The sequence below is a fragment of the Muscardinus avellanarius genome, assembly GCF_963383645.1.
Source record: "Muscardinus avellanarius genome assembly, chromosome: 3".
Classification (NCBI taxonomy): domain Eukaryota; kingdom Metazoa; phylum Chordata; class Mammalia; order Rodentia; family Gliridae; genus Muscardinus; species Muscardinus avellanarius.
In genome coordinates this window covers 16,891,878-16,905,332 of record NC_137788.1, presented here as the reverse complement: position 1 = coordinate 16,905,332, position 13,455 = coordinate 16,891,878, and the positions used below count along the sequence as shown (strand labels likewise).

Below are 13,455 nucleotides of genomic sequence, written 5' to 3'. Positions count from 1 at the left end.
ATGACACTATCCTCAATACCTGAGAATTTAATGGGATATGTAAATGATTTTTCACATTGAAAAAAGGCACATTTCACGGCATAACCCACATGCTTAAAAAGTTAACTGTCATTGATGTATTTTTTTAAATTCCTTTAAAGGGAAGAAAATATAACGCTTTTTGACAGGACTATGTAGGAATCAGTTGGATCTAATTTTCAGAATTATTTAAAGATTTCCTTGTTCAAAATTGTGCACAGTAGTTTGTCTGCTTTTAATTTTTTTTTAGCACAACAACCAGATCAGTTATTATCTGTATTTCTTTTGATTAGATGATTCAAAGGAAGAGAGAAAGGAAGAAGAAGAGGAATTAAATTTTAATGAAGACATTCTGTGTCCACATGGTAAGCTGAAAGTATAAACCTGTTGTTAGTTTGACCTTAGCATATCATAAATATTTTGTGAAATGTTGCAGTTTCTCTTAGGGAATAGGCCTAACATGGCAGCTGTGATGGGAAACCCTGTTTTCTTTCTTCTTTTTTTTTTTTTTTTTTTTTTGGTGGTACTGGGGGTGGAACCCAGAGGCTTTCTACCTCTGGGCTATATTCCCAGACCTATTTTATACTTTACTTTGGAAACAGGGTCTAAGTTGCTGAGAGCCTCACTAAGTAGCTGAGGCTGGCTTTGAACCTGTGTGATCCTCCTGTCTCAGCCTCCCAAGCACGGGGATTACAAGCATGCATGCGCCACCACGCCCAGCTTTTCTTTTTCTTTCTTTCTTTTCTTTTTTTTTTTTTTTTTTACAGGTCTGGGGATGGAACCCAGGGGCATTTGACCTCTGAGCTACAACCCCTGCCTTATTTTTGTTCTTTATCTTGAAGCAGAGTCTCACTAAGGCAGAATGCCTCACTAAGTAGCCGAGGCTGTCTGCAAACCGTGATACTCTGGTCTCAGCCTCCCGAATGCTGGGATTACAGGCATGTTAGGGTGTACGTCTTTTTTTTTTTTTTTTTTGCTATCCCACTACCCATCCTAATTTAGCTTCTCTTCCCTGGCTTTCATAGCAATCTTTCCTACCTTTTCTCCTCACATCAAACAAAATTATAGCTCTTCCCCGTATTTACAGGAAACTGTTGGAAAAGAATCTTTTCACTTGTGGTATCGAAGGATTTTTATTTACTTACTTGTTTGCTTATTTTTGTGTGTGTGGGACTGGGGATTGAATCCAGGGCATTCTATTTCCCAGATCCACATCCAGCCCTATTTTATTTTTATTTTGAAACAGCGTCTCTCTCGGTTGAGGGTCTCACTACTTGCTGAGGCTGTTCTTAAACCTGACAGCCTCTTGTCTCAGCCTCCAGAGTACTGGGATTACAGTCCTACACCACCATGCTTGCCTGAATGTGGTTTTCTATTCAAATATCACTCTGAAAGACCAGAGGCAGCATATCGTAGGATCGCAAGTTGGAAACCAGCCTTAGCTATTTAGGGAGTCTCTTTTGTTTTGTTTTGTTTTTGGTGTTAGTGTATGGCACTGGATATATAAATCACGGACTTTCTACTTTTGAGCGACACCCTGCCCTGTTTTGTTTTATTTTATTTTGAAATGGAGTCTCACTAAGTTGTGGACGTCCTCACTAAGTTGCTGAGGCTGTCCTTGTACCTGAAATCCTCTTGTTTCAGTCCCCCAGTTACTTGGATTATAAGCACCGGCCACCATGCCCAGCTAATTTTAAAATTTTGAGAGCCAGGCATGGTGATGCACCTTTGTAATCCCATTGTTTAGGAAATTGAGTCAGAAGGATCCCAGATTCAAGTACAGCCTCAGCAATTTAGTGAGGCCTACCACAACTTAGCGAGTCCCTGTTTCCAAATAAAATCGGGCTAGGAGTGTACCTTGGAGACAGAATGCCTCTGGGTCCAATCCCCAATACCAAAAGGGAAAAAAAAAATTGTTATAAATAAAATAGGAATTGCCGGACGTGGTGGTGCACACTTGTAATCCCAGCATTTGGGAGGTGGAGACCGGAGGATCAGGATTCACAGACAGCCTCAGCTGCTTAGCAAAGCCTTTCGCAACTCAGTGAGAATCTATTTCAACAACAACAACAAAAAAAAAAAATAGGGCTTGGGGCATAGCTTGGAGGATTAATATCCCTGGGTTCCATTCTTAGTACCTCACAAAAATAAAAATAAAATAGGGCCAAAGGTGTAACTCAGGTGTAGAGCTATTCCCATTGCCACACAAAGCGAAGGAGGGGAAAGAAAGGAAAAAAAGGGAAGATGAAAATGGAGCCTTCTTAGTACTATGTGTCTTCCAAGATATAGAGAGTATGGATGGGGCAGACCTGGGCTCAGGTCTCAGCTTTGTTATCCATAAGCAGATGTGATCCTGGTGTGTTCATCTTTTTTTGGTTGTGGTACTTGGGTTCCTGGAAACCCTTCTACCTCCGGGCTACACTTCCAGACCTATTTTACATACATACATACATACATACATACATACATACATACATACATAATATTTTAAATTTGGAAACAGGGTCTCTTAAGCCAGCAAGGCTGGTTTCAAACCTGCGCAACCTCCTGCCTCCACCTCCCAAGCATGTGTTCTATCTTTTTGAGTCTCTGTGTGTATTATTATGCTTATTTAGAAAGTGTCTGGCTATATTACTGAATACAGCCGTGGGCACCTTGTACATAGGCACAGAAACAAATGGGTTCAGAATCTGAAGGACAATTCACTGGCTAATGACTGATACAGGAAGACAGATTCAATTTTGTTACTTGCGAACAGCAGAAACAATTGAAAATAAAATCATACTGAGAGTCAGGAGAGAAAGGCCCGGCAAAGTTAGATGTTTGTAGACAAGCAGTAAACTCGAGGGAAGGGTCACTCTGGGTTGCTGTGATCTTGGCATTCCTGATATCTTCTGAGAACCAGGGTGGCCATGACCAGTATTATTTTCTCTGTGGGATTTTTGTAATATTGCACAGGGCCTTGTTTGGTTTGCTGTACCAAGGATAGAACCCAGAGTTTTGTGCATGCTAGGCAATCCCTCTTAACACTGAGCCACATTTGCAGTCCTTTTTTATTTTATTTTGAGATGGGGTCTTGGTATTTTGCCCAGGCTGGCCTCAAACTTGGAATCCTCCAGAGTTACTGTTCCCAGGGTTCTTGAAAATAAGTTATAACTCTCAAAGAACTGGAGCTTGGCCGGGCGTGGTGGCGCACGCTTGTAATCCCCGCGCTTGGGAGGCAGAGACAGGAGGATCGCGCAGGTTCGAAGCCAGCCGCGTGCGCTGGCTTAGGAGACCCTGTTTCCAAATAAAAAAGTATAAAAAATAGGTCTGGGAGTATAGCCCAGAGGTAGAAGGGCTTCCAGGAACCCCAGTACCACCAAAAAACAAAACAAAAAAAAGAATTGGAGCTTGACCAGAGATGGTTTTCACATTGATCAGTAGATCGCTTTGTCTCTTAACATTGATAATTAAAGACATGGGGCTTCTGAGGTCTAGCCAACCTTGAAAAGGTCATTTCAGTGCAAGATGGTTTCAGTGAATATGTGGATCGTCAGTCAGTACCTTTGAGCAAAGAAGCAGATGAAATGCTGTCGACCTTGCTATCACGTAGAGATCTCAGGGCCCCTACCCTGTTTACTGACACTTGACTGACAGAGAAAGATTTGAAAGTGTGTGGTTTCAGCCTTATGTCTTTGTTTCCATCTGCTGATTCTTCCAACCACAGACCTAGCGTAAGGACATCAAATTGGGTGTAGTACCTACCTCAGAGTTAAAAGTGACTTCAAGCGCTCACCGAGCTTCTTATGGGGTTTGTGCTGGGACCAAGGAATAAACCATAATGATCTTTTTTGTTTGTTTTTGGTGGTACTGGAGGTGGAACCCAGAGGCTTTCTATACTTTATTTGGAAACAGGGTCTCACTAAGTTGCTGAGAGGCTGGCTTCCAACCTGCGCGATCCTCCTGTCTCAGCCTCCCAAGCGCAGGGATTACAAGCGTGCGCCACCATGCCCGGCAACCATAATCTTTGAAAGTGATGAAAGGTACTTATAGAGCCTCCTTTTAAGAAATAGGAAATACTATTTATCTTTTTTTAATGCCTTTTTTTTTTAATTCAGGGGAGTTATGTATATCTGAAAACGAAAGAAGGCTTGTTTCTAAAGAGGCTTGGAGCAAGCTGCAGCAGTACTTTCCAAAGGCTCCTGAGTTTCCCAGTCATAGAGAGTGCTGCTCACAGTGCAAGGTACTGAACCCCGCCGACACCGTGGACGGCCTGCCCTCCCTGCGCGCGACACCCGAGGATCCGCGCTGGGCCTCAGGCGGGTGTTGGAGGAGGCTGCTTGTGCACGAGAGTTGATGGCTCCACTCTCTTTCAGATTTTAGAAAGAGAAGGGGAAGAAAACGAGGCCTTACATAAGATGATCGCAAATGAGCAGAAGACTTCTCTTCCAAATTTGTTCCAGGATAAAAACAGACCTTGTCTCAGCAACTGGCCAGAGGTACAGAGCCCTATGAAGGAAGAATGTATCTGTCTTTGTCCATGCCTTTGCCAAATTTCTGATGAGTTTCAGAACAGCTCTTGTTACTTGTTATACTTATCTAAACAAGGGGGTTTATTGTTTATTTATTTACTTTGATTGGTACTGGGAATTGAAACAGGCATTCTACCTCCAAGCTACACTCCCAGCCTGATTTTATCTCTTATTTGGAAACAGGGTCTCCCTAGATGGCTGAGACCCTCGTTGAGTTGCCACGGTTGGCTTTGAACCTGCGATCCTCCTGCCTCCACACCTGGCTATATTTCTATTCTGATATAAAATTGAAATAAGGAAAAGTGTATTATAGTTATCATACGAGATTTGTGTCAGTAATGGCGGGTTAAACTCTTGTGACTTGTTTTCTTTTGCTTGCCCTAGGACACAGATGTCCTCTACATTGTATCACAGTTCTTTGTAGAAGAATGGCGGAAATTTGTGAGGTACAACCCTTCACTTTGTTGTCTGTTTTCTCTGGGGCTGACTAATATTTTTCTTAAGAATTCATGGGTTCCATAGTATGCTTGGATTGCATTTACTGACGTAGACTGGAATCTTTGTTTTCTCCTGAGTTAACCAATCATAAGAATCACATTTGTTAGTATCATTTACATATATCTGTATTTTTAACAAATTATTTAAAAAGTCTTCCTTCTTCATTTAGTAGTGAGACATATTTATGCTCTTTGTCTCATTTGGACAGAAAACCTACAAGATGTAGTCCAGTGTCATCTGTTGGAAACAGTGCTCTCCTATGTCCCCATGGGGGACTCATGTTTACATTTGTCTCCATGACCAAAGAAGATTCTAAACTGTGAGTTTTTTCTCCTCATTGTATCTATGTTTAGGAAATTTTTCTCTCTCCACCCCCCACCTTTTCTCCATGTGTTTGTGATGGTGTTAATGGGGATTAAACTCAGGGTATCTACCTGTGATCTATATCCCAGCCTCCCCCCCCCCTTTTTAAAATTTCGAAACGGGGTCTCTAGTGAGTGTTGTATGAAAGGCGAGAAGGTCAGTATTTCACTTGACAAGGATGGAAGAGGCCCTCAGGCCTAATAGCATGCACGTGGTTAAGACATGGCCACCTCTTCTTGACACCTAACCATTTTTTAAATTTCCTTGTAGGATAAAAAAAAAGGCAGGATCTCTGAAATTGCTGTGGGCCTGGCTAAATTGGGGAGGCTGGCCTTGACACCAAGCTCCTCCTGCCTCAGCCTCCAAAGTACTTGTCATCATAGCTGTGCCCCCTATGTCCAACATAGGTAACTTCTTATCCAACATAAAAGTCCCTTTTAAGAATCTGCTTGAAGCCAGGTGTGGTGGCGCACGCTTGTAATCCCCGCATTTGAGAGGCTGAAACAGGAGGATTGTGGTTCATGGACAGCCCCAGCTACTTAGTGAGGCCCTCTGCAACTCAGTGAGACCCAGTTTCAAAATAAAGAATAAAATATAGGGCAGGGGGTGAGGCCGGGCATGGTGGCGCACACCCTTGTAATCACCGCGCTTGGGAGGCTGAGACAGGAGGATCACACGGGTTCGAAGCCAGCCTCAGCTACTTAGTGAGGCTTTCAGCAACTTAGTGAGACTCTGTTTCCAAATAAAATGTAATAAAGGTCTGGGAATATAGCCTGGAAGTAAAAAGCCTCTGGGTTCCACCCCCAGTACCACCACCAAAAAAAAAAAAATAGAGCAGGGGATGTAGATTGGAGGTAGAATGCCCCTGGGCTCCATCCCCAGACTCGCCAAAAAAAGGAATCTACCTCACAGTGCATGGGCTTTTCCTTTTATATGCTCTACTAGAGTAAGCACTTGTTTTAAAAAACAGACAGATAGCCTGCTTTTCCTGACAACACAGTGCTGTTGGGTGGCTCAGTTCATTGTATTCTTTTGTCTCCCCTGTGTTTTTGTTCTGTCCTAGGATTGAAGCCATGGCATTCTACCTCTGTTTACACCCCAGCCCTTCTTGCCACTTTGAAACGGTCTCACTAAGCCTGTGCGTGCTGGCCTGGAACCTACAGCCCTCTCTTCTCTGCCTCCCACAAGTTGCGATCACAGGCATGGGCCACCGCTCCCGGTGACCAGCACCTTGTCTCTTGGCAGACATCTTCTCCAGAATCACATAACCAGTCGTTTAAACTTGCTGTCCAATAGTATCGGTTATACTTGTTTTTTCTGCAGTTACCAAATCTCAGAAAATAGAAAAAATGGCAGCATGGCACAGCGCACCCTTCTTGAGCTCAGCCGTTGAGTGTTAGGGTTTCCAAATCAAAGCTTTGTTCCATTCTTCAGATGTTTACAGCTCATCTCAAGTTTATCCTTGGTGTTGCCATTTTATCTTGTAAAATAGTTTTAACTTACTCTGTAAGAGAAGGTAGTATGCCTCTAGCATTGCCAGAAAGACACAGAAGGGAAAATATTGAATACATGAAGACAAATTCCTGGGCTGAGTCTGGGGCCCTGGCACACTCCTGCAAATCCAGTACTTGGGAGGCTCAAATGTAGAACGCCCCTGGGTTCAGTCCCTAGTCTTGTATACTTAAAACTTTTTCTAAAATGACATACTCAATTTACCTTCTGCCACTGACTGGTTCTCTTTGTGTTTCTGGATTTAACCTTCTTGTATCCTGTAACTCCAGTCCCTTTACTTTTGCTGTGGCTGCAACGTTTCTTTGTTGATGCGAACGTCTGTTTTACCCCAGTTTCTTTGCAGTAACTATGGGTGCTGACAGATGGCTTAGGCGCTCTGGATTCTGTCGGCTCACCCCACCCCACACTTCTCAGGGGTGCTGTGCTTCTTCCTATTGGCGCCGACAGCTCTGGTTTAGGCGGCGCTGGATTCCGGTGGCTCCTCCAGCCCCACGTTTGTTCTTAAGGCGTGTTGTGTTTCTTTGCGCAGTATAGCTCTCGTACGGCCCAGCGAGTGGCAAGCAATCCAGAAGCTCTTCGTTGTGGATCATGTAATTAAAATCACCAGACTTGAAGCGGGGAGTGCAGATCCTTCAGAAACACAGTATGTTTCTGAGCCTAGTAAGTTTTTATATTACTTTTGGATTTTATAGTTAAAAATTGACATTTTAAGGGAGAGGAAAAAGCTCAAATTAGCCATCTTTTTTTGGTGGTCCAGACTCCCTAGGTGAGCACTATCATATACACATTTGTTTTTGGACAGAATGTTAATGTTATTGTCATTTGAATAAAACAGTTAATAGAGAGAACATTACTAATCATGAAAGTAATATATTGGTATGCAGTAGTAACTTTTTTGGTACTTGGGATTGAACCCAAGGGTATTCAACCTGCAAGCTACACACCTGGCCCTTTTTATTTTTTTTGCTTTGAGACACACCTCACTAAGTAGCTAAGAGCCTCCCTAATTGCTGTGATCCTCCTGTCTCAGCTTCCCAGGTGTTAGAATTACGGCACAGGCCCCATGTCCTGTTCAGTAGTAACTCTGACATATAATTTGTTTGGTTCTCACCCACTCTGCTTTATTTCTTTTTAGAACTCTGTCCGGAGTGTAGGGAAGGCTTGCTATGCCAGCAGCAGAGGGACCTGCGTGAGTACACTCAAGCAACGATCTATGTCCACAAGGTTGTGGACAATAAAAAGGTACTGTCCCCCTCGCGGCCATGCCTCGCAGCCATCACACTTGCCCTTTGACTCGCCGTTGTGTTCTCAGGGAGCACTGCTGGCACCAGCCTGCATTTTGTTTCCTCAGCTGCTTGGCAACAGAGTTGAAATTGGACAGCACTGAAAGCAAGCAGTTAATGCAAGCGTGGATTTGGTTTATTACTGATTTGCGTGTTTACTGAGTGTCAGCTGTGGGCAGGAATGGTCTTGGCACTAAGGGTACAGTGATAAGAAGACAGTGAGCATCTAGACCAAACTCATAAATCCATAGGATGATTCCTCCCAGGAACAAGCGGGTGGGAGGAAGCCAGCAGGTTGGAGCGGATGGCAGGAGCCGGGGTTTTCTGTAGCTAGGGAGTGGCCAGGAAGGGCTCCTGAAGCTGCTTACCTGAGCTCGCAGTGCAGGCACAGCCTAGACGAGCATTCCAAGCCAAGGCCAGAGAGTAAGCCTAATGTGCCGAAGCAGCGGGGCAAAAGCACTGGCTTCAGACAAGTGCTGCCCAATAGGAATTTCTGTGGCTGTAGACAGGCTCTGAATCTGTGTTGTGTATTTCAGTAGCCACTAGCCCCTTGTGGCTTTGGTGCATGTCAAATGAGGCTATTCTGACTCAGGAACTGAGTTTTCATTTCACGTTAAGTAGGTAGATGTGGCTTGTGGCTGCTACAGTGCCCAGTCCCGATCGCCTGGGAAGTGTAGTCCAAGGCTGGCTTGTGATATGATGCGAGAATGGGTTTTATGAGTGCACACATAGCAAGAACATTTCAATCAAGTCATGGTGTAATCTGGTTTGCGGGGGTGTATTTTTTGGTGGTTTTTGCAGTACTGGGAATTGAGTCTAGGGGCATTCTACCTCTGAGCTGCACCCCCAGCCCTATTTTTTATTTTTGAAACAGGGTCTCACAAAGTTGTGGGGGGCGTCATGTAAGTAGCTGAGGATAACCAAGAAACTGTGATCCTCCTGTCTCAGTCTCCCGAGTACTAGGATTACAAGTGTGTACCATCCTGCCTGGCTGGTTTGTGGTTTAAATAAGTCGCCCTGACTATTATGTTTGGAATTGGTTAGGCATAACAGGACACACTCACCTACTGTAAGCTTAAGGGAAGTAAATTGGAGTCTGTAGGGCTGGGGTTGGGATCTGGGGGTGGAACCCAGGGACATTCTGCCTCTGAGCTGCACCCCCAGCCCCTTCTTTAAATTTATTACGGATGATTCATGGGCAGGACCTAGATATCTATAACCTTACTATTTTTATTTCAGAATTTTCGGAATTAAAGGGAAAGCCTAAGTTTTACTTAATGCCAGTTAAGCCACAGAGTCTTAGAATTCTGATGATCTGCCGGGCGTGGTGGCGCACGCTTGTAATCCCCACGCTTGGGAGGTAGAGACAGGTTCAAAGCCTGCCGCGCTGGCTTAAGAGACCCTGTTTCCAAATTTAAAAAAAAAAAGTATAAAAATAGGTCTGGGAGTATAGCCCAGAGGTAGAAGGGTTTCCAGGAATCCCAGTACCACCCCCAAAAAAAAAAAATTTCTGAGGATCTGTTCCCAAGTTTGGGCTGAGGCCTTTGTTTCCTGGATGCTAAGAGGATGGTGAAGTTAACAGATACAGGTCTCAACTTTCCCCTAGAGTTTCCTAAGGCCTTTTTGAAGTTAGTACATATATACATTGGTATTGAGTAGAAAATACTATCAAAGTTTTCTGCTGTTTTGTTATTTTGAGCTTCATACCAGGCACCTCCACTGTCCTTTATTTCTCAATATCAAGGACTCTGGCTTCTGGCACCATCACAGTTTCAAGGCTTGTAAAGCTTGACAATTCAACGTCTTTGTCAAAGTGTAGAACACCTTTCAAAGTGTAGAACACCTTTGAACTTCTGCAAAGTAGCATAGTTTTACAAGTCTGATAAGAATACCTGCTCTGTAGAGACCAATTTATGGCAAGCACATTAATAAATCATCGGGTTAAAAGACTTAACACATTATATTGGAGGATTGCAGGTTCAAGGACAGCCCCAGCAATTTAGTGAGTTTTACCAACCCAGTGAGACCCTGTTTCCAAATAAATAAGAGATGTAGCTCAGAGATAGAACACCTTGGTTTAATTTCTAGCACCCCCCCCACACAAAAACAGAAAAGACTACCATGTTAAAAGAATAGAGAAAACAGTACTTGATTCTTGATCCACGCTCTTGTCTGTTACCCCCAAAGGGAAAGGGGTCGGTCCTCTTGAAAAAATTGCCAATCACAGCCCCACCCTGCAGGCGCTCCTTCCCCAGGTCTGACTTACTTCTCTTTGTGGGCCTGCCGCGTGCAGGTGATGAAGGATTCCGCGCCAGAGCTGAACGTGAGCAGTTCTGAAACAGAGGAGGACAAGGAAGAAGCCAAGCCAGATGGGGAAAAAGACCCGGATTTTAATCAAGTACGTGTCACAGCCGTCTGTGTGGCCCCGTGTTCCACTCTGTCCCCACAGTGCAGCTCGCCAGGCCCTTCGCGTCCCCCTGTGCCCGGAACGTGGGTTCTTGGCTCCCTCCCTCGCCTTTTCTCTTTCTTTTATCTTGGGTTTAGTGGTGTGCTATAGCTGTCTCCAGTCCTCAAGAGAAGCCACTAACTACATTTCTTCCAATATTAATACATTTGTTACTTTTAAGAAAGAAAGGGTGCTAGGCGTGGTGGCACATGCTTGAAATCCAGCATTTGGGAGGCTGAGACAGGAGGATCGCGGTTCACGTACAGCCTCAGTTACTTAGTGAGCTCCTATGCAACTCATTTTCAAAATAAAGAATAAAAATAGGGCTGGGGATGTAGCTTGGAGGTAGAATGCCCCTGCCCCTGGATTTCATCCCTAGTACCACATACACACACACACACAAAAAAAAGGGTGGAACATATTGTACCATTTTTAGTGGGAAGCAACACTAAAACCAGTCCCATACTTTGGTGTTACTTCATCTTGAGATCTTTTAGTCATGAAAAAACCATTTAACCCAATTCTCAAACTACAAACAGATAAGCAATAGGCCCTTTTTTTTGGCGGGTCTCGGGATGGAACCCTCAGGTCAACCTCAAAGCTATACCCCCTGCCCTATTTTTTATTATTTATTTATTTATTTATTTATTTATTTATTTATTTATTTATTTATTTATTTATGGTGGGTCTGGGCGCCACCACACCTGGCTTTTATTCTTTATTTTGAAACAGGGTCTCATTAAGTTGTGGAGGGCCTCACTAAGTAGCTGAGGCTGTCCACAAACTTCCATCCTCTTGTCTCAGCCTCCTGAATGCTGGGATTACGAGTGTGGGCCACCACGCTCAGCTAGCAATAGTCTTAATAATGGAGCACATAAAAAGAGATTTACCAACACAGGGTTTTGAACCTGTGTGATCCTCCTGTCTCAGCCTCTCCAGTACCGGGATTACAAGCATGTGCCACCACGAACCCACCCCCCCCCCCTTTTTTTTTTCTTTTGGTACTAGAGATAGAACCAGGGGGCATTTTAACTCCAAGCTATACTTCCAGCCCTATTTTTATTCCTTATTTTGAAATAGGGTCTCACTCACTAAGTAGCTGAGTCTGCTTGAACCACAATCCTCCTGTCTCAGCCTCAAATGCTGGGATTGCAAACATGAGCCACCATGCCCTGCTTTTTTTTTTTTTTTTTAATCTTATTGCTTGTTTCCACTAATTTATTTTCTGGAAAACTTCTTGATTAGTTAGGTTTGATATGTATATTTGTATTGTCCTTGGTTTCTGTTATTTCAAGGATTGCTTTTCAGCCAAGGAGTTGCTTAGAAACTCATTTCAAGTGATACGGATTCCAAAAGGCTCATTTTTTGAAGGTCTAGGTTTATTCCTTGTGGTCATAACCACAGCAGTGCTTCCAGAGTGGATGTGGGGTGACTTTCCTCAGTCGTGGTAGGCAGCAGATTTCACATTTATGAATATGATAGAGAATGTTGGGGAACATTGCTTTTTATGCTGTAATTATTTTCTATGCTTTATAATTTTTTTCTGTCTTGTTTGGATGTTGTAATACTCTAGAATGTTTCAAATATTTTTGTTTCGCAGGGAAACAATTTTTAAAAAAACTCAAGTTCCTTAAAAGCCCTCAACATTCATTGTTTCAAGCCTTTGCGCGGCTCACCCCCGCTCTCCGCTCACCTTTTTTTTTTGGTTATAATGTCGTAGCATCTCAGAACATAAGATAGCTTCCGTAATTGCTGTTGTAAATCCATGCAATAAAAAATGATGCATTTCACTTGTCCTTAATGGAGCAGAACAAATCCCCTTCCCTCTCCTCTAAGCTAGATCAACCCAGTTCCTTTGATGTTATCTAAATTTTAGGTTAATAATACACTTGGTATTGGGTGTCTCTTAGGTAATTGCAAGGCTTCTAAAATCAGTGGACTGGTTTTTGTCAGATAAGTTGGATTTAAATTTTATGGCTTTAAAGGAAAAATAATTTCAGCCAAAGCTTTTATTTCCCTTTAAAATCAGTCTTTAAAATTTTTACTTTGCTTCATGCTCAGTGTTTGTTTTTTGGGTCCAGCTTTGTGTATCTAAAGTAAAATGATATATTATAGCTATTTTCAAATTATGGAATTTTGGTCCAATTCAACCTTTTTTTTCAACAATCAAGATCGAGAAAAATATTTCATCTTATCTTCGTCTTATGGATCCTTGAATCATCTCTGTATCTTTGTAGACCCAAGACTGTTCAGAGCAGAACAGCCTGTGCACATCCTCGCATGGGCTGCGCTGTTTCCCGCAGGCTATAGGATAGCCCTCCTTCTTCCTGCCCCTGTTTTCTCCTTTGAAAGGAGGAATCAGACTGTGAGGACCAGTGCGATCTCTTGGGCCCCCCCGACTGCCTCATTAGGAATTTCTAATTCTTTGCCTGTGTTCTTCATTCCATTTCTATAAGTATCTGCAGTTGTTTTTTTTTATTACATTTGGTTTAACATTCTTTGCAAGAATGTTTTGTGCATGAGGCTCAATGTGCCACCATTGGAATGGGAAGCACAGTGATCAGCTGTGCCTGTAATTCTAGGACTTGAGGGTCACAGGTTAGGGGCCTGCCTTGGCAAGTATCAAGACTCTACAACCTATCTAGACCTGTTTCAACATACACGTATGGCCAGGGGTTAGAATGCTTCTGATTTCAATACAGTGCCACCAAAAAAAAGAAAAAAAGAACCTCAATTTATTCTTAGCTTAACCTAACGTCACGTGGTGGCACACACTTGTAATCCCAATACTTGGGAAGCTGAGGTAGGAGGGTTCAGGTGT

At 43.2% G+C, this 13,455-nt stretch overlaps 1 protein-coding gene across 9 annotated transcripts in view; it reads left to right on the top strand.

The window, feature by feature from the left end:
- Positions 1 to 13,455, top strand: part of USP48 (ubiquitin specific peptidase 48) — a gene marked incomplete at both ends in the record, with an annotated part of 63,025 nt that overhangs the window by 38,662 nt on the left and 10,908 nt on the right. For 5 of the 9 annotated variants that reach the window (XM_080692896.1, XM_080692893.1, XM_080692892.1 and 2 more), the window contains 8 exons: positions 312 to 383; positions 4,119 to 4,243; positions 4,377 to 4,499; positions 4,917 to 4,978; positions 5,239 to 5,349; positions 7,435 to 7,565; positions 8,041 to 8,147; positions 10,482 to 10,586. In XM_080692896.1, the coding sequence (XP_080549022.1) occupies positions 312 to 383; positions 4,119 to 4,243; positions 4,377 to 4,499; positions 4,917 to 4,978; positions 5,239 to 5,349; positions 7,435 to 7,565; positions 8,041 to 8,147; positions 10,482 to 10,586 (836 nt within the window). The remainder of the gene's footprint in view (positions 1 to 311; positions 384 to 4,118; positions 4,244 to 4,376; positions 4,500 to 4,916; positions 4,979 to 5,238; positions 5,350 to 7,434; positions 7,566 to 8,040; positions 8,148 to 10,481; positions 10,587 to 13,455) is intronic. The other 4 variants (XM_080692890.1, XM_080692889.1, XM_080692895.1 and 1 more) reach the window with 2 other exon arrangements.